The 23,968-nt window shown below is 36.5% G+C and overlaps 1 protein-coding gene across 1 annotated transcript in view; it reads right to left on the reverse strand.

Moving 5' to 3' along the window:
• Positions 1 to 2,417: 2,417 nt before the first annotated feature.
• Positions 2,418 to 23,968, reverse strand: part of CCDC6 (coiled-coil domain containing 6) — a 47,816-nt gene continuing 26,265 nt past the window's right edge. Inside the window, exons 3-9 of the mRNA XM_057421491.1 lie at positions 22,889 to 23,017; positions 17,933 to 18,036; positions 16,558 to 16,718; positions 14,578 to 14,734; positions 11,289 to 11,389; positions 7,375 to 7,499; positions 2,418 to 5,071 (exon numbers count right to left, since the gene is read on the reverse strand). Coding sequence (XP_057277474.1) covers positions 4,880 to 5,071; positions 7,375 to 7,499; positions 11,289 to 11,389; positions 14,578 to 14,734; positions 16,558 to 16,718; positions 17,933 to 18,036; positions 22,889 to 23,017 — 969 coding nt within the window. The 3' untranslated portion in view covers positions 2,418 to 4,879. The remainder of the gene's footprint in view (positions 5,072 to 7,374; positions 7,500 to 11,288; positions 11,390 to 14,577; positions 14,735 to 16,557; positions 16,719 to 17,932; positions 18,037 to 22,888; positions 23,018 to 23,968) is intronic.

Consider the following 23,968-nt stretch of genomic DNA (forward strand, 5'->3'; position numbering starts at 1 on the left):
GAGGAAATTGCTGTATTTCTGCAGGAAAGGAACAGTCCACATCTGTCAGGTGATTTATTTTTTATTTTTCCTTCCTCCACAGGAGGCTTGGATTTCATCTGAAACACCTGCCAAAACAAAAGTCAGCAATCACAAACTAAAGTGCCTCAGACAGCTTAGGTTTCACTACTAGAATAAGATACCCTCGTTCATAGATACAGCATTAATTTCTATCATGAGAAAACCTGCCTTTGCACAAAGAAGACTACTTCCAATATTCCTGTGGGAAAGGGAATTGTTCTTTTTTTTGTTTGTTTGGGGGCTTTTGGTTTGTGGTTTTTTTTTTCCTTTTCTCCAATGCCAGGAACTTAAGAACTGCATCATAGCTTTTTTTGAAAGGAAAACATACAGAAAAATAAGCGTAGTTTTAGTGGAGGCAATCCCCAGGCCAAGCCAAAGAGTACTTTGAGAAGCAATTTAATACAGGGACACAGAGTTTTCTCCAACTCAACCTTCAGCCATCTGTCCTAACTCCCCAGCCCTCCTCCATAAAAGCTTTATAACCTCCGGAGCCCTGTTCCAGTGAGGAAAGTCTCCTATCCAGGTAATAAATGCAGAACAAAACCTAACACAGCTACAACGTTTCTGATGACCCTGCGGCCACATCATCCCAACCTATGTATGAGGTAGGTACTTTTCTTTGGAGCCTAACCAGTCAAATAGGAACAAGCTCTATTCTCCCTAATGTAGCAGCTGTCTGTCAATGCAGTACTAAGCTCCATAGTTTTATCTCTTTTTCAGAGCACACTACTAACGTAAAAACAGCAACAGCTGCTTAAAAACTATATAAGCACACTTGTATTACAACTGCATCATAAAGGCCACAGTCTGCTATATTCAGTGACTTCCTCCAGTCCACAAAGTGGCATTGACTCTTAGCTTCTATTTGTACTGGGACTAGTGGTTATTACCCAAAAGGAACATGAAGGGTATCCTGAGTACTTATTACAGTGAGAGGTGGAACTAAAAACAAACAAACAAACAAACAAAACCAAAACAACAACAACAAAAAAAAAAAAAGGCAAAAACCCCAAACAACAACAACAAAAAAACATTAAGAACTCTAGTCCAAATCCAAAAAGGGCTGGGAGAGGAACTCAGCTCTCTCAGGGAACTGAGGAAACCAGATTGTCTCTATGCATACAGGTCATTTGGTAATTAGGGGCTCTGTTTTCTCTTTTCAAGAGGACAGATCTTCCCCTTCAAGGGGGTTGTTGTAACATATGCACGTATTATAATTTTATAGCTTAGACTCATAAACCTTCTAGTTTCTTATGAGATGGCTTGAAACATGCTCTGCATAGTCCATGCTCTGTAGACTCCCAACGATCAAAAAGAAATTGATTGCCATGACTGAAACAAATAGGAAACATCAAAAAGAGTTGAACAGTATCAGAACTCATGCTGCTTGTAAAATGAAGCATTAGGATTAGAAAAAGCACTACAAGACTTAAACAAGGCCCCTGGATGCATCCTCTTAGTAAGCAATAATCAATGCTGAGGATGAATGAATGAGCTTTTCTGACTGACAAAGTATTTGAAGCTCTTTTATTTGTCTCCATGATCAGTTTCTATTTATTAACAAAATATAGTCTATATTGTCTCCTGTCAGCAGTGCAACTTGCACAGATCCCAGGACACTTTCTCATTGCTCCCAAGACCGCGTTTTTCATCCAGCTGAAGTGTACAAGAATTCTACCCAGGCAGGTGGATTCCCGAATGTGAACATTTTAACAGGAAAGGAATCCTGTTCTGTTCAGCTCTGGAACAGTGACTGGCAATAGAAAAGCACTGACACGTTCTTGAAAAAACTTTGATAGCCCTTTCTGCCCTTGGGAATATGCTCTCAGAGGAGTACATGTAATTAAAACAATCTTCTCAGGCTGTCAGCTGGAATACTATTTCCGAGCAGTCCCACTTCTTCTTCCAAAGAACTTCTCTGGAACAAACCATGGATAAAACACTCAACGCTTTACAGAGTATCAGCTGCATTCCAATCTCAGAGATGGATGCCTTGAGAAAAAAAAAAGTAAAAAGAAAGCTGCTCGATTGTCAGAGAGGACAGCACTGCTGGAACAGCTATAAGATGTGTTGTTTTTTAACCTTTAGCTGTAAAGGGGTACACTCACAAAATGCTCATCACAGCTAAATGTTCTGTGGCCTTACACAACTAGTGATGCAGTGCGCAACTGATAAGCATTAGTAATGAAAAAGATAACAGAAACCCACCCAGGTGCTTCTGCACTAAAGAAGCCAAGCACTTAAGCCTACATAGTAAGCTGGACCTCACTGTCAAGTGAGTTTCTCCAGTTTACAGAAGACTGGATAAAATCACAGCTGCAGAGTTGTAATTCATGAATATAATTCACAAGGAAAACTGAAAATCCATTTACATTTATTAGGAGATGGTTGTGCACAATGTCTCATCTTATTCAAAAAGTCTACAAATAGAGTTTAACACTTCTGATTGCAAGCAAATGTTTGTTCAATGTTCTCAGGTAAGGCCAACTTAGTGCCTTGTTACACTTTCAAGATTTAATATACATTTGTCAGTTCTTTATTTTCCTCTGGTAACAGTCCCACTGAATAATAAGGAGAGTTCATTAAGACACTTTATAGCAGCTGAACTTGGGTTACACAAATTCAGTTTTGGAATATGCTTCAAATGTAAATTATTCTAGGCAATTTTCCATTTTAAGATCTTAAAACGACACTCTCAAACCTCTCCTCCCTCCCCCTGCACTTATACTACCACCACTGAACTTCCACTCTGTAGAGTATGTCCAAGAATCTCAAAGCACTTCAGAAAGGGGGCACCATTTCAAACAGTAGTATGTTTGAGCTAGAATCCTACTTATAAAAGAATATATTTTTTTATTCATCTTATGTTTACAAAAGGACAAGCGGAAAACTAGATCAATCTTATCCTGACCTTAGTCCCACCTCTGACTGCCTGTAATTTTCTCACATGTAATCCTATCACTGATTCAGGAGTTCTATTTAATTACAATGCTCACAGCTGAATTACCTCTCTGGAAAGGTGAGCATCTGCTAGTCAATGATTTTCAGATGGAAGCACTGGTCAAATTTTAGGTAAGTAACAATCTTGAGAATCACTTGTTTAGGGAGTCACTACCATAACTAATGTGATTTGATAATGCACTTGATCCCATATTGGTTGAAGAAGTGTAATAGACTTGATATGCATTTCTCTAAATCCTCTCGGAGCTGAAACTACATAGCTACCATGAAGAAATTCTAGTCTTGCCTTAAGCGTAGCCTTCTGCAACGTTAAGTTACTATTTTGATTTAGAGCACTAATTTTAATAAAGATTTTCAGTTTTCAATTCTTATTGAATAGGTGAGCGGCAAACATGAAAATATATGTACAAGTGTTAGTATACCACCAGAATGCTGTACTTCCTTCTTAAAAATGTCCTTAATAAAGCACTAGGCATGTCAAACAAACTTTTGTAAACAAAAGATAAATTACTCATGTTCTGCTCTGATTATAGCCACATACATATTCTCATAAAATAAACATTCTCTTGTCATTTTCCATGGCCCACATATCCATACATATATGAGGTAAACCACTTCAAATCATCAATAATGCATAAACCTCAGTACTCCACAGGAACCTCAGAAAAAATGTAACCGAGTAAGATGTCAATATCAAGAAGTGACACTTTGTTCCACTGCAAAGTGAAACCAATTTATTTGTGCTAAATGAATGGAAAGAATGTATTCAGAATACATTTCTTTTATACATTGTACCGGCTTAGGCTGCTAAAGAAGCATTCATTAGTGCCATGTTGTGCTACTTTCTTGTACTCTGTTTCTACCAAGCAATACAACATTTTGGCTGTTACGCCAATATATTCCTATATGCTCGTATCTTATTTTCTAACAGACTTTTGAACATTTAAAATACCTGTTCAAACTTTGCTTCAGGGGAATCACAATTAATATATTTTAACAAGGAAAAAAATATCATCAGCTGTTCTCTACAATCACGTTGCCTTCTGCAGCAAAAAAATCAAAGAGCACACTTTAATCAGCTATCAGTAACCTGTGGGCAGGACCACACTTACCGAAGTTAATTGTGACAGATCACACAGTATGGGCAGCTTACAGGTTAACGTAAATGTCAAGTGAAATCATCAAATCTTAAGGTCCACGAATTGTACATTCCACAGACTCCAACAAGCCAGTTCCCTCACTGTAAAATTTTCTGACTGTACCATACATTTGAGGTGCTTGTAACAGAAGTATGGATGTGTCCTGTGTGCTGAATTAAGCTTATTTACTACACAATAAAATGTGTCTTGGGCACTGATTAGGGTGTCTGACTCACTTTTGCACTAGAAGCTGTTACGAAATGTAGTGCTGATTTTCCGTAAGCTTGGTAAACACTGTAATGTCTCAGAATTTATCATAGAGCCCATCATGCCTTTAGTTTTCTGCAAATTGTCATGAAAAAATATAAAAAGGTATCCCTTTAATTTTACAAACCTAAAAGCCAGGAAAATGAAGCTTTGGAGCCAAGCAAAACGACATAATGCCGTATTACCAAACAGAGTAGCAAATGTTCCAGCCAGAGAATGGACATACATGTAGTTCAAGTAAACACTGATGGAAAACTTTGTTAAGTTAGTGTTGTAGACCCACAACACTGGCTGCATTTTATACAAACGTTTACAACACAATTAACAGTGAAGCCTATATAACCTCAGTGCAAATAAGTCAAATCCAAATATGCCAAGTAAGCCTTTGGCTTTTAGTAAACTGCTCCATGTTATGAGTCCACTTCTGACATAAAGACTGCTGAGCACATGCACTAAGGCTGAGAGGAGGGATGCACTGAATGTTGAAAAGTGGCTGACTGCGGTGCTGCGGATTGGACCGTAGGTTGCGCAGGTGGCGGAGGTGGTGGCGGAGGTGGCTGCACTGGGGTCTGCGTGTTTGGAGAAGGAGGAGGAGTGGGACGTTTAAATTTGTCAGGGCTGTTACTTCTTCGTGGTGAAGGCCTCTGCGGAACAAATATTGAAATTATGTTTAACACACTCCTGAACAACATTAGGTGCAAGTCCTCTAATCAATTTATTGAGCTCAGTAAAGGAAAAAACAAGACAAAACAACAAAAAAATAACAAAAATCTGAGCAATTCTGTGGGAAGACTCCATTTCAAAACATTGCAAGAATCACAATACAATTGTTAAATAAAATAAATGCTACTCTGAAATGGAATAGCAAAAGAAAGAGGAAGTACTTCTGACATCAAATGGAACGCCCATTCCTTCCTGCCAGCTTGCAGGAAATGAACATAAGGCATATATGTCCTGAAGATACATTTACCTATGATGACCAGCAACCTAAAAAGAAATGAGAGATGAAGTAGAGACATCACCTCCCAGTTGTGCTTTCCCAACCAGTAGGTGCTGATGAACCTTTTTATGCTGCTGGCATACGAAGTCCAACTATGTGGCACCTGAGCGTGGGTGGAAGTGTTTCAAATGCCAGGAAGCCTGTCCAGAATCAATAGCTTTCTGAAAGACTTTTAGCCTGCACACTGGAGCAAGACCAAAACATAACACGAGTTGTTCTTTGGAGAACAAAAAGTATTGGAGAACAACCCTTTGAGCTGCAGGAGTAAAGCAGTTAGAGAGCTCCCCTCAACAGAAACCACAGATTTTCAACAACCTGCACAAAGACTTAAAACCCATTATTATCTTTACAAACCAGTGGCAGGGGGAGGAGATGTGCTTTAATGTTAGCAATGTAAAAATATAAACTACACTATACAACACTAATTTCTGTGCTTTTGAAACCAAAACACTCACTACTTACCTACAGTTAGCATTAATCAAGAACCGCATGGCATGACAAACCACCCACCCACAATTAGTGACCAACCACAGATGATCAGCTCTGTCGAAAAACATGATTATAGTGCTATACGGAATGTACTACAAGTAAAGACAATTTATTCTGTAATGGAGATTAAAAAAAAAAGTCAAGAATCAAACTGCAGTTTAGTCAAATAATGTACATAACATCTATTTTTCTGTGTAACTATGCGTATAAACGCTCTATGTGAAAAGCCAAGGGATTCTTGACAACTGATTGATGTCTCTGAAACATTTAAAGTCATTTATTGCGTTTGCGTACATCTAATAATACGAAGAGATCCAGTTTCAGTATTGAGACAAAGCCAAAAGCTACTTACCAAAACCCTTCTCAAAACAGTTAGTATTTTGTCCTGAAGACGTTCTTTTTCATAGCAACTCAGTGTGACACCAATTAATTTACAGTTTCAAGAAGAGTACTATTTCACAAAGACTTAACAGAACAAATTCCTTGAAAGCCCTATTTATAAAATTAGGTGCCACGTTTTCCAGAAGCACAAAGACCTTGTGACTAACTCACATGACACAGACTGGGATTCCACCTTACTGCTGAACTCCAGCTTCCTTCCTGTTCTAACCACTACTGTAGAGTTCCAAACAATCTTTGCTAAATGAAACCAACAATCATTCTTGCACATTCGCCTAAGCAATTTTAGAAGCAGTAATATTGTAGCTTTCTACTAAAAATTCTATTGAAACATGTTTTCATATCTAAGAATGACAAGTATATGTAAAAACCCTGCAGGATAGTTACATACTACCATACCTGTTGAGAAAAATAAAACGGTCTTGATACAACTATAAGGTATTTTGCTAAATAGTTAATATTTAGGCTCTGTTCGCTCACTGAGCTCCACAAATACTTAGAATTAACATGATTAAGTAGAAATGCATCAAACATCACAGGTAAAAAGAAATCATTCCAGTTGAAAGGAGAAATTGCCCTAACAAATGCTTATATTATGAGAACAGAAAGTAAGAGTTAACTGCCTGTTACAGTGACATGATGGTAGCATTGTGTCATCCTGAAGAAAACCTGAGCTTGGAGCAACCTCAGATGACTCATCCGTCAGATGGTGGAGACTAGGAGAAAAATGAAAGCAATGCTTTTACTTCCCGGGATAGGCTTAGTAGTTTAGAACATCACTTCTCACACCCTGCCTGCTGAGCCATAAGATGATACCTATTTACTGTCCTTAAGATGATTATACATCCTATTCTTTTGCAGAAAATAAGGTTCTCCAAAAAGAATCAGTTTCTGAGGGGTGAAGAGGAAAATCAGGATTGAAGAAAGCAGCAATAGATATCTTGGAGTAAGGAGACAAAAACAAACATTTACAAAAATGTTCTGTAAAAAAGCTTAAGGACAAGCAATTATAACTTTTAGAAAACAAACTGACAAGTATTTACTATTTTAAATACTTACTGTAATACCATGGGATGGTCCCATATGTTGTACATGGAGGCCGGGGGAATTGTAGTAAGACATTCCAGCTCTAGTCAGTGAAGTTGGTGGTGTGAAACCAACTGTGTGACTTGCATATGACAGACCTAGAAATTGTTAAAACAAGCTAACATCAACATTCTTGTTTATATTACAAACCAATTTGTGAAGGTTTTTTAAATGTTTTAATTTAAAATTAAATCAATGACAGGTTAAGAAATGGTAACCACCACCAGATCAGACATCTAAAAATACTCATTGAACTGAAAACTGTGATGTAGAATTAATTTCTTCTTCTGTAGGTTTACTACGATATGTTACAAAACATACATTACACAATGTTAAACACAATTTTTCACTTAACATAAATGATGTAAGGCTCCCTTGGTAGCTTGGTTTTAGTCTACAAGCATTTCCATCCAGCCTTCTCCTCAGAGGAAATGGCTCCCTGAACACATACAGCCTGAAGAAGTAGAGAGGTGGTGCCTTGAGAAGCCATCTAGCACTGGGGTACTACAAGCTTCCACAAAGAAACTGGATGTAGGTGGCTCCTCCAAGACATACCAGATGCACACCCAGGCTCCCTCCTGTTTTGCCTTGGTGTTTACAGGCAGGGACCCAAAGATCTTCGGGGCTGTGAAGCTAAACCATTCCGGGATTAGTTGCTAGCTGGACTAGGCTAGCAACTAACATTGAAAATTCATTTTATCCACATTACGGAAATCCTAGTATTCAAAAGTGCAAATATCTAATTCTTCCACCTAAATATTTCCGTTCTCTAAGAACTAATTTACAAAAAAGCAGATAAACAGAAACAGCAACTGCTAAGTGTTCAAAGTTCAGACCTGTTCTGAACATTTTGAGTATTTCTCAAAATAGCACATTTTCAAAACCTCTAGCTCATTATTGTCTTCTGATAAAAATATCAGTAAGGTAGGAGACTTTTCCCAGCTGTTCTGTATTAGACACTAGCAACTGCTTTAGAGAACTATGACCAAGAAAAATGTTTAATGGTGTATTAAACTTCTACAGCAGCACACTGGATTTAACAGTTTTTACACTTCAAAATTGAATCAATGTAAAACAATGCCATTGCGGCTACACTACGCACCAACACCCACCTTTGTCCTTAACTACATGTATCCGTGTTTCTGCCTACAACTGATGAGGCGAGATCTTGGAGGATGGGCGAAAAACCAAGCCTCAGGTCACTAATAAAGTCATCTAAGAAAACATACTCCCCTTGCTTAATCAATTCAAAGTTTGATTCTGCTACATCTACAATGCATGCCAGGTGCAAATTACAAGCAACTCCAATATAATCACTGGCCCTTTAGAGTAGTTAAACAATACAAATTAACAAAATTAATCTGATTTTTTTGACTATACAATCTAATCGTATGTACAGCACACGTTTTATTAATAAAGTGTTTTTGTAAGGGCAAGGACAGAAACAAAATAATGTTCAGGGAGGTGACAATCTGTTGCAAGTCAGAGACAAGAGCCCAAGAGAGTAAAAGGCAAAAAATACACTTCAAGTCACCTTCACAACACTACAATTTTAGACTGCTTTGGGATAAACCAGCTCCAAAAGTTTTACAAATGCAAGTCTAGGTAGCAGTCAAAGAAACAATAACAGAGTACTGCATGTAGATCCAAGGTAGCTTTATCTCTGCAGCCCAAAATCTCTACCTAGCCTAGCTGAAGAAGCAAAGCATAAACAGTTTAACTACACTAAAGACTAAGTGGTAATTAGAGTAACTAATTGCCAGCGGCCTAGAGCAGCAATACTTCCACAGTCTTTGAAGTTCCATAACTGTGCTAGAAATCTTATCAGTATCTCAGCTTGAAAGAGTCCTCAAAAGCAGCATCTCAAGCCACACAAGCGCAAAGGACTCTGGAGTTTTCAGGAGTCAGAATCTTCCCCACTACACCTGACCAGCTATCCATATGAAATGACAGCATTTCTAATTGGTTTCAAATTATGTTTTCACAAATTCAGGCACATTATTCCCCAAAAGAAACATGACAAGTCATACAACTACTAGGTGCAAAATACAACTGTTGTATTAATATGTGCTGACACTTTTGATAGTGTCTTACAGTATTAATTCAACTATCAAGTAGTCTCAAACCCTATGTTTTCATCCTTTACTGCATTCATGTATACCAGACAGCTGTACAAAATTCCCCATTGATCTCATTAGGTCTCTAAAAAGATACTGCTTCTACCCGTCTGAAGTCTGACACTTCCAAACTATGGGTATTAATTTATCAGATGTGAATAATAACATAGCTGCCTGTGCAGAAGTGCTAGCCTGGAACCTTTACTGTACCAACATTACCAAAACTGTGAACTCTGTTAGAAACGATCATTTCAGCTGTGTTATTTTTAACTGCTTCAGAATGTGTTTCAGCTTTGTGTTTGACTTTTTCTTCCCTTGTCTGTGGGATGTAATTCCCACTAGAATAAAGCACTGTTCTATCAACTACTGATGGGAAGTCCACAGGCAACAAGGAATGTGCCTTAGCCTCAGTGCAGGAACAAATCAGCAGAGTAACCCTGTACTGACACATCAGAATCTAAATTGGGTCAATTTCTAGGTAATCTAGTGTGCAAGTCTATAAATGACCAGATAGTATTTCCTACACATAACTTTAATTATAACCACTGTGAGGACTGCAGATACAATATGCAGTTGAATACTGTATTATTATGAAGGCTGCACATGTATAACCATGAACGCCCACAGTAGTTACTCCAGAACACTTGTTAGCATAACCATGTTTCTGTACATGCAGTTACAGGACAAAGAAAATATGTATCATTTCCTCGGCAACATACCTTGCAGAACATCGAAAAAATGTTAATCTCTAACAATGTAACGTGGTTTATGACCACAGCTAGTTTTTACATATGCTTAGTCTTTTTGCAACACCTGGATAAAAACTGTTTTGAGTCCTTCTGAAAAACTAAAGTCAATCTTGAAAACTACAGTTTAAATACATTTTGTATGTTCTAGCAGACCTGTGCAATAAAATATCTCAATCCCACCTTGCAGAATGTGTCAATACAGAGCACATCTCATTTGCCCTTACTGTAGGACTCTGTCCAACAGGTTCTAAACGTGAACTTGGGAAAGCAGGGCATGTGGGATTCACTTCTTTACATCCAAGTGAGTTTGTGATAGACATACAACATCCATGGCCATCAACTTTTAACGAATGTCCAAGAGCAATTTTAAGAGATTTTAAATTTGTCAGTAAATGTTAGTAACAAAAATACATTTCCTTTGAGTTAAAAAAAAATATATATATACTAAGTAAGTAAAAATTCAGAAAAGGTTAGTTGCCTTTATTTTATATAAAGTACTAGGGACAGGAATTCTTAATTTTATAGTTACTGTTTTACAATAGAAAATAGAAGCACAAAAGCCACTTCTCTACTAAAGAGAAATGGAAATTGACTTTTTTTTCCAAACACATTTACGATTACACTTCTATAAGAAGTTTTGATTCAGAGCACAACAGCATCCTCATTACTAGCTCATCAAACTCCAGAAATCTGTATGAACTATGCAATCTGCTGGGCAACTTCAGGGGATGGGGGAGAGGAGGAAGAAGAAAGAAAGAATAGGAGAGAAAAAGAGAGAAAAGAAATAAAACTTCAAGTGATAGCTACTTAACCGATGTTTAGTATCTGTTCACAGTGCAAAATAGAACCATCTGAAAACATGCTGCACTAGAAGACATCTAAAGCAAAACTATTCTTACATTTATGATAATTTCTTTTTTCCCCCAGACTAGCTTTGAAAGGCTACTGACCTAAACATATTAATAGGGCTCATTACTGTGTGATGCATACAATAATTTTAGAAACTGGGTTAAATATTTACCAGGTGATATAGGTCTGCTAGAACTTGGTGAGGGTGTATAAGGGATAGGACTGGACACAGTGCGAGGTCTTAATCCTTGTGCAGACATCTCATTAAAATATCTAACAAAAAAAGGTAAAGAATGATTAGATCAAAGCTTTTAAAATGTACCATGTTTTAAATGTTTCACTGATTTTTTCAATTCCCATAAAAATCACATTAGATGAACGAAGGACCAGTCACCTTTACGAAGTCATGACAGGAGCTCTCATCGCTGTTGAAGGCTCAGCTACTAGCTTAACTTCCAATAGAAAAAGCTGGACATACCTTAGTCATTTGCAGTTAAAACTGTACGAGTTGTGTATGATTACAATAGTACATATTAAAGGCCAGAGGTATAAATCATGTCATCCGATCTGACTTTAACTACATTTTTGCACTTTACATGTAATTTCTACATTGAACTATTCAATAGCTTGTCTGGCTGAAGTGTATTTTCCAAGAAGGGCATTCAACACTAATCTGAAATCATGAAAAGGGATGCAAAAAAAATCATTAAAGTATTGATAATTTGTTCCAACAGCTTATCAGCCTCACACTTAAAAAAACCTGTCTGTTCCCTGCTTTAATACCTCTGGTGTATACGTTTAGCCATTTGCTCATCATGCTCATCTCATCAATGGAACAGACAAAAGTTTTGAATCCTAGACTTCCTCTCACTAAAGGTTGTGTTGTAAGACACCTACCACTCTTACAGTCATAAACTGAACAGATCAGAACCTCAGGCAAGGCATTTTTCCCCACCTGTAATAATTCCAGTGGTATTTATTTGAACTTTACTCACTGAATACAGTGAAACTTCACAGCCATCAAGTGCTTTCTAAAAGAAGGTAAAAATCATAGCAATTGCTCCCACTTGCCACTTAGTTTTTATCTCAATAGTAATTTTATGTATTTTTTCCCAAAGCACTAGCCTAGCAGCTTTGAGGTTGACTTGCTTATGCAAGACTCTCCACCTAGATTTTTCAGTCATTGCCTAGATAAGAGGCTCCCCTCCTCACCATCTCCTGCACATCTGGTTGCAAATCAGTGCATCAGGGTTTATATTATTACATTTAACTGTGTTTTCTTTACTGTACTTCGTAGAGCAGCAGGCAAAATTAGCTATCTAACAGCCCTCTGACTTGTCTCCCCTTCTAACACTATGTTCTCAGAAATTCTTAGTAGCTACATTTATTTCCCAATCACAGACAAAAAACCCGCAACATGAAGCAGCATTAAAAATATTCCTATTCAGTGGAACTCACAGTGATGACTACTTCAGGGTCTGTAAGCCATTTCATAAACTATTTGAAACATATTTTGCTACTGTATCTTACTTTTCAAACCAGGATATTACTAAGCCACACAACCTAACATAGGCAGTACACTGCAGTGATACCAAAACTGGTTGAAGTTTGGGTGGATCAGGTAATACAAGTGGCTGCAATAGAGAACACCACAAAATTACCAAACTGGCAAATTAAAGTTTAATAAAATTTAAGTTTTCTGAAGAGCTACCAGTGGCAAGGTTAGCAAAATTGAACTGACTGGACCACCTCTGCAACACTGAATAACTCGTAATGCAGACAGTACGTGTATTAAAGCAAGGCAGTTGTCTTCGTCATTTTATCATATTCATCATATTTTATTCTACATAAAGACAATTTTCTGTAAGTCATCTTAATACCTGGATCAGGTGATATGGAACAGCAGCACATCATTTGCATGCTTCCTGTTTTCAGGTATTTCCCTACTACTCCAGAGAACAGGATGGAGGATTGAGAAGACAAAGTTATTGCTAGTCAGGAGGAGGAAGTTTAGGGAGAGCTGTATTTTGCATTCAGTAAAATAGCTAATCTACCCCCACCTACAAAAAATAAGTACCATCAGCTAACAGAATGAAACTGAAAAACAGATATCTAATCCATCACCACCATCATTTTTAGGATGACAATGTAAGCTGACAAAAACTTATTTTAAAATAATTACTGCACATAGTTCCATAGTTATTTTGTCTACAGAGTTCTCCTAAGACTATCCACTCTAATACCTGCTTTGTCCTTCCCTTTGCTTTGTATTACTTACACTGTGAATGCCTGTTTTGGAGTGAGTCTGTCACGCTTTTGTAGTACCAAGAAAACCAACACAACAATGAAATTTCTTGGAAGTACAGAACAGTTAATCAAATTTTACTGCATTTTATTGATTACCACTACCTACAAGAAATTGACAAAAAAAAAAATAGGATACTCTGCAATTTTGGATTAATACTGATAATTCACATAGATTCAGATTTTAACTGTATTTACATTACAATTTAAATACTGTAAATGCAGTATTTACATTACACAAACACAAGAATCCTGTGTTTCCATCAATTTATACAGCATCCACTACATCTTAATACCAGATGCTACTGCAATATGTGTTAGTTGCCTAGTATTTCATTGAAATGAAAACAGTACCTTGAACTTTCAGTGTGCTCCTTGAAACAAAATATCTGATACTTTGTTTCTGGTAGATTATGGCTTATATCAAATATACTGATGACTCAAGAAGAAATAGCTCAGTATCAGAAGAATACACAGCACAGGGTAACTTTTAACCTTTCTTTTTAAGGGACCAGTATAAATCCAAAATAGTGTAAAACAGTACAACAAAAAAATGAGTATTTGGTAAGAAATAAGAATGTTCTAGTCAGTGTACTGAAAAACCTCTTTCAAGTTACAACACTCATATGATTATGAAGTGAGAAAATACTAAAAGGCATTATGAAGAAAAACTCAAGACTAATCCTGTAAGCAATGCAGCTTGCAGTAGAGGAAAAAAAAAAATTAAAAAAAAAAAATCAAGGATATTATGGTTTGGAAATCAAACACTTCTGCAAAGGACTAGTTAGCCCTAAGTAAGGATGTTGTGCCTAGCTCACGGAATTCCTACCAGTTAGGAACAAAACAAAGGTACTATAATTGACTTATCCTGAATCTCAACTACACAGCTATATTTATTTCAATATGTATTATCAAAACCCTAAGCAATTCTCAGGTACAATATGTCCTTTCTCATTGTTAAAAATAATGCCATTTCTATACAGGTGTGACACAATTCTACTAAAAATATTCCTGGGCCATGGCGAAATCTGATATGTAGATGAAACCCACATACAGGTTATTTCTATAAATACTTATTCTATAATATTCAAAAATAAGTATGACTATTGATTAAGAAGCTGAATGCCAACATATCTGGATCACTAGAAAATACAAACCTTTCGTCATCCATTTCTAAGCTGGATTCACTTTCTGACAGTTGCCTGCAGAGTGCTTCCCTACGTTCCATTTCCCTCTGTAATTTTCTTTGAAGTCTCAAGTTTTCTTCTCTCATATGCCGCTCCTCTTCTAAATATTGTGCCATCTTCTCTGAATCTGAAATTCCAAATTTTGTTAAAATTTGACTGAAATTCACAAACAGGTAAATACATTGTGCCTAATTTTACTCCAGTACTTCAAGAATGAGGGTGTAAAAATGCTTAGGATGGGCCACTCAAAATTCAAATCTCTAAGTCAATAGTTCAATGCCCAATTCGGAACAGTAGCTACTAAAATAAATTACCGATTTTGGAAATAAAAGGTTAAAAGCAAAACGAGTATTAAGTATTTACCTAAATGAATTTGAAAAAAGAAGAGGAAAAAAAAAAAGTAATGAAGAAAATAATAAAACCAAAACCACAAAGAAGGACGACAATGATTTATGCTCCATTAAGATAATGTGGTTCCATGGTTGCAAAGATTTTACTGCAACACGTGGAAGAAATTATTTTAAAGGTGTATTTCCTTTTCAAAGGAGGAAGCACAAAACAAGTTCTGAAACCCAAACCACTCAAATTTGTATTAAATTGCTACCTTATTATGTATGCTATAGCATTCTTTCAATTACACGTTTTTATCATAGAGATTGGCCAACAGGACGTGTACTGATATTAAAAGCCAACAAGTGGTTTACTATGCACACCAAAGTGCAATTTGAGTTTGTAATTCTAAACAAGTTCAGCAAATATCACTTAAACAGTCTTCAATCAAAAGAATATTTGTTTTAGAATATTGCTCCCAAACTATCAACAATACATGATTTCTCTCTCTACTGTGGAAGTATCACTGCTAAATGTAACAGCATCACTTATTTAAAACTACTATTTATCGAAACTGTTCCTAGACTAAAAGTGTTTCAGGAAGACAAAATGTAATTCCAATATCAGAATTCACTAAGCAGATTTTATTAAGTACTTATGAATAATACTAGAGATTCTCTAATGAAAACATATTGCAAACATGAAACTGAAAATGCATTTCGGTTTCACCTGGTTGCCAGCTAGCACATCCACTATTTCTATCAGTATTGCTATTCATATTGAAGCTTGGTTTAATCTGCTCATGCACAGAAGGTACTTTAAAACCTAGATTTTATTTTCAATGAGAATTTGAATTCAAATGCTTCTAAATTTTTACTCTAAATCACAGAAATTCAAAGATAAATCACTTAATAAAGAACACTTGAAATGAAATAATGCTAAATTTGTACAGAGTACTTTGAATCTAAGGCCTTGCTCTCCTCCTGAAGTTCAGCAAGTGAAGGCTGCAGTGCAGAATTGGCAGGTACAAAGATAAGCAGCCCTTATCTTCTTTTAACTGACACAAATTATTAATACCACAAACTTCTGCACAAGGCCTCTGCAAAATCCCATCATCTCTGTATTTAAGGAAGGTGACTGCCTCTGGCAAGCTATTTCTCCTAAACAGCAGTAGAAATATTGCAGTTAGCCTGTCAAGATCAGCACACTAGAGGGGGAAAACACTTCTCATTCCCCACTTACCCAAACTCTTCTGTTGTGGTTAGGTATCTACTCACTTATTAATTGAAATATAATGCCACTGACTCAGAACTAGGCACTAGACAATGAGAACTGATGAAATCCAGATAGAAATTTCTTAAAAAAGATAAACACATTTCTTCTGGCCCAAGATATTAAAGAAAAAATTGATTCTTCCAGACACCTTTTTAGTAAAGCTAAAAACCCCTAAACTGCACCTGAATACATCAAGAAGCAATAATACTGCAATTACGAAAATATTTGAATCCCAAATGCCCTATTTTTTCTACTTCTACCTTAAATTCAAACTCATTGAAGTATATATATATAAATCTTGCATTTCACAAACCTAAAAAGATTTAAACCAAGTTGTTTACTCACGCTGTAACTGTGCAGCCCTCAGTTGTTTCTTCAACCTCTCCACTTCATTCTTTAAAAATCTGATATGTCTCATCATATTTTCTGGAGAATCTATCTCCATTGATATGTCTCTGGGTGATGGTGGAGCAGATACTGGCTGGTCTAATTTCTCCTGCAAAATTCTGCATGAAAAATAGTTCAAACTTCACCTTCAGTTCTACTGAAAATAAACCTTCTTAAAACCCCCAGAAACCCACTGCAAGGATTCTGACAAGTATATAAGGGTTACTTTAACTACTGTCACTGGGGAGAGAATTTTGGGAGGATTTATAAAGTCTTCTTTTTTAACTCAAGAATAAAAAAAGGTAAAATTTGTTGTCTAAGCACAGACAAATTTTCTGAAATATTCAGATACGACACTTCCAAAGGTTTTCTGTTCAGGAAAAACAAATTCTGAACTATATAGGTTATGTCAGTTTTATAATCAAACAGTACTTATTCCACAAAATAATTTCTAATCAAATTAATTTAATCTCTTGTGAATTTTTGTATTTACATTCTTAGAGGAAGAACACATATCCAAGATGAAAACATGAGTAAAGTATGTCTAGGGTGAAACACAAGCTTTTCTGTGTTTCACCGTAAAAGAGGAAACATCACAGACATTTTCTGAAGCATAGTCACACTGTCTTTTTTTTTTTTTAAATCTCCAAACTAAAAGGTATTCCATATAGTCAAGGGTTCAAATACCTAAAAGCTGAAATAACTGACTGTAAATTCAGGAGTAATGAACTTCTCTTATAATAACAATATGGTAGATATTCATTGCTCCAAATGATTACTTTTGGAGTTAAGATATGATGAATTTTTCAGCCTGAAAGCATGAAACTGTTCTTCACTAGAAACCTGTTGACTGGCCATGATGATGATGACTCTGCCCTGAAGAGCAGCGATAGCACTATGCAAGCACAACATGGCCTCTTATTCACTTGTACCACACAACATGGTACTAATGCATGGTCTGACTCCACCATAGTTTCTTGTAAGAAGGCACACATTCAGAGACAAATTAAACCAGAAATGGTTTGGCTTAAATAAGGCTTTGAATCTTAAGATGTACAAAAATGCTACCAATAGCCCATCCTACTATGAATTTACCACTGTCGAATATCACATATAGCTCTTCAGAGCACCTTCTACAGTAAAATAAAACTACAAAACCTGCAGTTCACCCAGGCTCGGGCATTTTCTAAGGGCCCAGTCAAGGTTCAGAGTCACATTAACAAAACTGTCCTTAAACATGAAGAAGAAAGTAAGGTATTAATCATCTCTTCTCCGCCCCAAAACGAGTTCTTATAACATGGCATTAAAGAAAGCACACTACAACAAGACAAACCGTTTTTCTGCTTCAAGTTTATCCATCCTCTTCCAGAGACGATTCACTAGCGCTTCTTGTTCTTGTTCCAAAGTATTTTCAAGGTCAATCTTCTCACGTCTTAACTGGAGATGGAAACAATCAGTTTTTTTGCAAGGAACTGCCGTTTGTAAAGATCACTGTTATAACACCATTTTACATGATGCTTTATGACAGCAAGGAGAAGGCAAAGAACAGGCAAAAATCAGGCTGGCCACAAAGCCAGTGAAAAAAATCCACAAAACCAATCAACCAACCCAACACACTGGTCACAGAGCCAGTGGGAAAAAAACAAACAAACAAACAAAAAAAAACCCACAAACAAACAAACAAACAAAAAAAAAAAATCAAGAAATTCAGAAGTTGCACAGTTGTCATCTTTGCCAACAGAAATCTTTCTCACAGAACTTCTCTCTGGCCAGCATGGGGGCACTTGAAATCTGGACACACTGATGACATGACAAGCCTATTTAAACACATCTCCTGTTCCACATATCTCCAAACTTCAAACTGAATTTACTAGCAACTACACCAATGTTCATTCTTTTGAAAAACTTCAAAAGTTTTTCAGAGTTCAGTGAGACAGAAATTGAAGAGAAGCCATGTTCACGTTGCATTAGGCAAAGCAAAATAAAAATAGTAAAGAAAAAAATGCAAAATGCTTTAAGTGTTACCGTATCAACTCTTACTAGCAGAAAAAAATGTATTTCTATCTTGGCAAAGGCTTTCTAAAAGTAAACACTTGACATTATTCTTATTCATTCACTGTGTGGCCAAACATTCCTGATTCTACTGTGAGTTAAGAAATAGAGATATACTGTAGAAACACACATGAAGAAATCTATTACTAGTATTTTAGTAGAGATACAATGGAAATATTAATAAGAATACATTAGAATACTAAAAGGCACAGATGATATTATTCAGAAACACTGGCCGCTGAACTCCAGCATTTAGCAAGACTGAAAAACGTGGGAACAGAGGAACACCTTTACAGGTTGAAAAGAGCATGGGTATCTTCCCCAGCAAAGCCTTAATTAACACCACTTTCCTGAAGGGCAAATAATGTCACATTACAAAATGGAAAGACTGAAAACAGACTAGGCTATTTCCTCCCACATTTACTGCATCACTGGGTGAAGTGTTTTTACAGCACTGAAAACTATAAAGGGCTCTGTGCTAATCACTAAATTAGTAATGAGATACCCAAACAAAATTTAAACTTGCACACTTCATGTAACAGCGCAAGTTTAATCAATGTACAACTTTAATCTTTCAAGCTTAGAAGAAATACCGTAAGTAAAACCAGACATATGTTGACGAGTAATAGGGAATATAATTAGAAAAAGAAATATTGTTTAGCAAATCTTTCCATGTCTGAGTTTCCAGATGTACATTAACAGCTGAGAGAACTTACACTTCAATAAAAGATGTCAGAAGCGACACGCTTCAGCCTCACACTAGGGATAAGAATTTGGGTCGTGACCTACACTTTGTTCCCCATACCAGCAAGAGCTGGTGCAGTAGGAAGGCAAAGGGCTCAGCTCCTGGAGGTAAAAGGCACTTTGCCTTAGGGCACTGCTCATGAGCCAATTTGGCCAATACTTGGGGCTGACAGCTTTCAGAGGGAAGAAAGAATATAAAACGTTCTGGGAATTTGCACACAGTGCTGCTACACCACCAACATGTAGAACTTCACTACATTGCTTAGCTACCTATATAACCACACGATGAAAAAGGCTTGACTGTGGATCACTACTTCTGCAGCAATGTTTTTTGCGTCACTTCAGTGCAACATAGTTTAAAATTCACCTAAAACTCACAGTCTTTTTTACAACTATGTTATTGATCTAGCACCAAACAAACCCACAAAAAAATACTGGTGAAAATAAAAATATTTTGTTTAATGGTAGAAAGAAGAGCAAAAAGCAATTTGAAAACAGAGTAAATTATTTGTAACCTTGAAACATTTGAAAAATCTACAATTACATTTAGTATTACAGCAACCATCACCAAGGCAGTGGAGTCCATTAATTAGAAATCTGCATGTGGGTGATCACACACAATGGCAAGGCCAAATCATTAGCAACAATATACTGATGAGACTTGTGTAGTGTCCTGAAGGCTGACAGACAAGTTCTGCTGAAAACACCAAGTAAACTGTGTTGCGAAACAGAGATAAAAAATATCACATTTCCAGCAGTATGAAAACACACTGGAAACAAGTATCTGCCTTTTCTGATCTTGAGTGTTGTCCCAGCTCCTCCCAGTGCCAGGAAATTAAAGCTCTGAGGATAAACACCTTGTATTGAACCTACAGGAAAAGCAACTGCAGCATCCTGACCAGAGATGTGAAGTCAAAGAATAGGTATATTTTGTAATAGATAACTTCAGGTGTACTTTGGAAATGCAGTCTAACACTAATCAATGAATTTGTTAGTAACATGATATAGTATTCTGAACTAAAATAAGCAGGATGGGATTTATCTCCAAACCAAACCAGAAGCTGTAAATACTAGCACCATTCTACATGAGTTTAAAGTTACATTCCAATAAAACACATTTTAATTTTTACCATCAGAACAAGTAAACATGGAAGTACTGTTTGCTTTGTTTTTTGACCTTCATCTTCCCTTCAGAGTAAGGGAACCTCTCCACCATAAATTTGTGTTCCTTGTCCTCTCTCTTTTTCACACATACACTTACTTTACTTCAAATGCAGCTAAAATATCCACTGTCTCTGTTCCTGGATTACTGCTTTTTCAGTCCTCTTGCCAACTTACCAACAAGCACAACTGTTCCCTCCTGATATGGAGATCTCCCAAATCAATGAAAGCTGAATATGATCTCTGCCTAAGCCCACTATCCCAAATTTCACCTCTCTGCTGGTCTGCCCCTCCCCCTTTGCAGCTTTAATTGTTTGCAGCTCTCCAAGATTATCTCTCCAAGATTATCTCTCCAGGAGATTTTACATTTCATGTTCTTCTCCTTTCAAAAAAGCAGACACAGAAGATGATTATGGGCAGTTTAGTTACTATTTCTCATCTCCTAACTGCATAAATTCTAGTTTCTCACTGTACTGTATGAAATAGAAAAGCAATTAAAAAGTAGCAGCAAGACTACAAACTTGGCCTCTGTAGGACAACACTGACAGCTACTCATTTTCTATCAAACCACTGAATATTGCTGCTCATTTTAACCGAAAAATTCAATTAATTGAAATAGTCACATCATAAATTTCCTCACCATTAGCCTTCAGAGAAGAAAGTTCTGCCACTTCAAGCTGACATGAAAAAATAAAGTAAGATCACATTCGAACCCTTATATAATGTGAGTTAGTAATGACACTATGCAATCATCACAGCTACAAACTCACTACCTACTCATCACCTGTGGCATGAGCAGCTCTGATGAGAAAAAGCAAATAGGAGGGACACAAAGCACAAATGATTTCTGTTCAATATTTTAAAAATAGCTTAGTGAACATATGTTGTAACTATCTACTCACTGATTACAGTGATAGATCTAGCGATGCAGCCCTTGATTATGTTCAAAGCATTGCTGAAATACTTCTTCCAAGCCCTGTTTAAACATGCGTCCAAAAGGTTATGCTGAAGCATCGTGGCAATATCTCTTACTTAATTTCTTATGTGTACAATAAAGGCAATGTTGCTTTGCTCACAACTTTTGGTTGCTTCTTACTAGGTGTGGCACATGCCCCAAAGGCTGTTGCTTCAGCTGGTTAATGAGCTGTCCTAGTTTAGGCCCAGCCAGTAACTCAAAACAAAAAGTTTTTTTTTAATTTGTGTAAGAGAAGAAATGAAGTTCAAAGTCATTTGAGATATACTATACCTTACTGTAAGGGAAAACAAAGGTATATATTGCGTTCCCTATAAATGCGAATGGAATTTCTAAGTAAAACCGACAGACAAATTTAACATTTTCATTAACTAAGTTAAGTTTTCAAGATCATACACATGAAAGGCCTTTGAATACCCTTGCTTTTTGAACAATCTATCATTGACTTTCAAATGTAACAATAAGTTTCAAATTTTATGATTTCCCAAGTCTGTCTGCCCAGAACAATGATACAAAAATAACTACCATTAAGATTTTAGCTCTGGCTCATGCCAACATTTCAAAGAGAAACCAGCTTTGTATGTAAGCTTACTTTGCATTTTGATTAAGTAGCCACCACCACCACCTTGTGGCTAAGAGAGTTATTTCAATTTCATGTTAATTTCCATATTGAATAAAGATTTGTTGGCAACCGCATCATTCTATCTTTCTGTTTTTTTAATTTGTCCCATAGATCTCTGCATACAGAATGTTAGCATAAGAGTCAAGAAAACCTATTTTTTCATAAAAATAACCATTAATTATTTTACCCACAATGTCAACAGAAATAGGAGTCATATAAAACTGGTAGTAATTTAAATATTTATACCATCCAAATTACTGAGCTTCCACAAGCCAGAAAAAAAATGAAGCTCTTTAACAAGCCTGTATATTTCATCAGTTTGCCTTCAGTCAAAAGGACTTCTGCTAATGCCACTGAGGTGTTTTAATGCACATGCCTAAAATTAACCGTAAGAGCAGTTCCAATGTCTAAACTTGCAGCAGAAATACGAGGAAAAAAAAAGATGGTGTTTTATTTCTGTAATTTTCACAACTGTTTTGGGAGAAAATGAGTTGGACATCGTAAATTCTCAAATCTTTTAAAGTATATACACACAGGTGACATCTCGCGGTTTAAGTCCTATGCGATCCAAGCTGCCACAAAAAGGTGTCCTAGATCACTAGACCACATGCGCATTATCTATTGTAGAGCTTAACCTCCTTAGAAGTAACAGTCTTTCCCACTAGCAGTGTGAGAGTGGAAGCTGATGAATGGCAACAAGAAGCATGACTTATATAATTCTGCAGATAAGGAGTTACCTGCTCCAGGGTGAGCTGCTTCGAAATTGTATCATTTTCCAGTTTTTTGATCTTCTTCATCAGTTTGTTCACTTGAAATTCCTGTTCCTGCTCTAAATGCTGCTCCAATTCAGCTTTCTCATGCTGCAGCTAAAAATTTGGAAGACATGCAAGTATTTTAAACACATAGAAGCATGAAACATTATACAGCTTTTATTTATTTATACATTTATTCTTATTGCACATTAAATTCTCTATTGATAATCCTTCTTAAAAGACTTCAAAATGTACAACCCACCTAAGAGCCCTTAAAAAAAAAAAAAAAAAGAAAAAAATCCATATTTTAAACTGTATTCTATTTTTGGAGTAGATTGAAGTAAACTACATTTCCAAACATTTAATAAAGTCAAATGAAAATAGATACAATATATGTAGCATACACAATATAGACACCTCAAAAGTAAAAAAACCTATATGATTCACAAAAGCATTAATTTTAATCTAAATGCATCATCTCAGGAGCCGCCAAAAACATAAAATGCAGGTCTTAGCACTTCCTTCTCCCAGGCAGCTGAAAGCTTAAAATCACAGAATCAACTAGGTTGGAAAAGACCTTTAAGATCATCAAGTCCAACCTTTACCCAGAACTGCCAAGTCCACCGCTAAACCATGCCACTAAGGGCCTCATCTACATGTTTTTTGAACACTTCCAGGGATGGTGATTCCACCACATACAGCAGACAGCATGCGGATTACCACCTAGCTCAAGGTATTTGCTGCACTTTCCTTAATCTTCACTTTCCTTAATTAAAAAAAGCTAGATGCTTCTGGGTTTTAGGGTTTTTTAATTTTATTACCTAGCTAAAAATTGAGATGAAAGCCAGTTGCTGTAATCAGCTTATATTTAATTAGCAAATTAAGCTGTGTGAAAAGGCATATAGCCAGAATCTCTCACTCTGCCTAAACTGTTGCTAACAGAAAGCATGTGGCTGGGGACTGGTAGTATTTGCAGACAGTCGAGTGAGTCAGGAAAAATCATACAGTCCTGTGAAGGCACCCCAAACCAACTTAACAGTTTCTTGCTCTTGTGTGCTTCATGCA

This window comes from Pezoporus wallicus, unplaced genomic scaffold (genome assembly GCF_028554395.1).
Source record: "Pezoporus wallicus isolate ANWC-B61680 ecotype Strahan unplaced genomic scaffold, APGP_CSIRO_Pwel_v1 contig_4816, whole genome shotgun sequence".
In the NCBI taxonomy this organism is placed as follows: Eukaryota; Metazoa; Chordata; class Aves; order Psittaciformes; family Psittacidae; genus Pezoporus; species Pezoporus wallicus.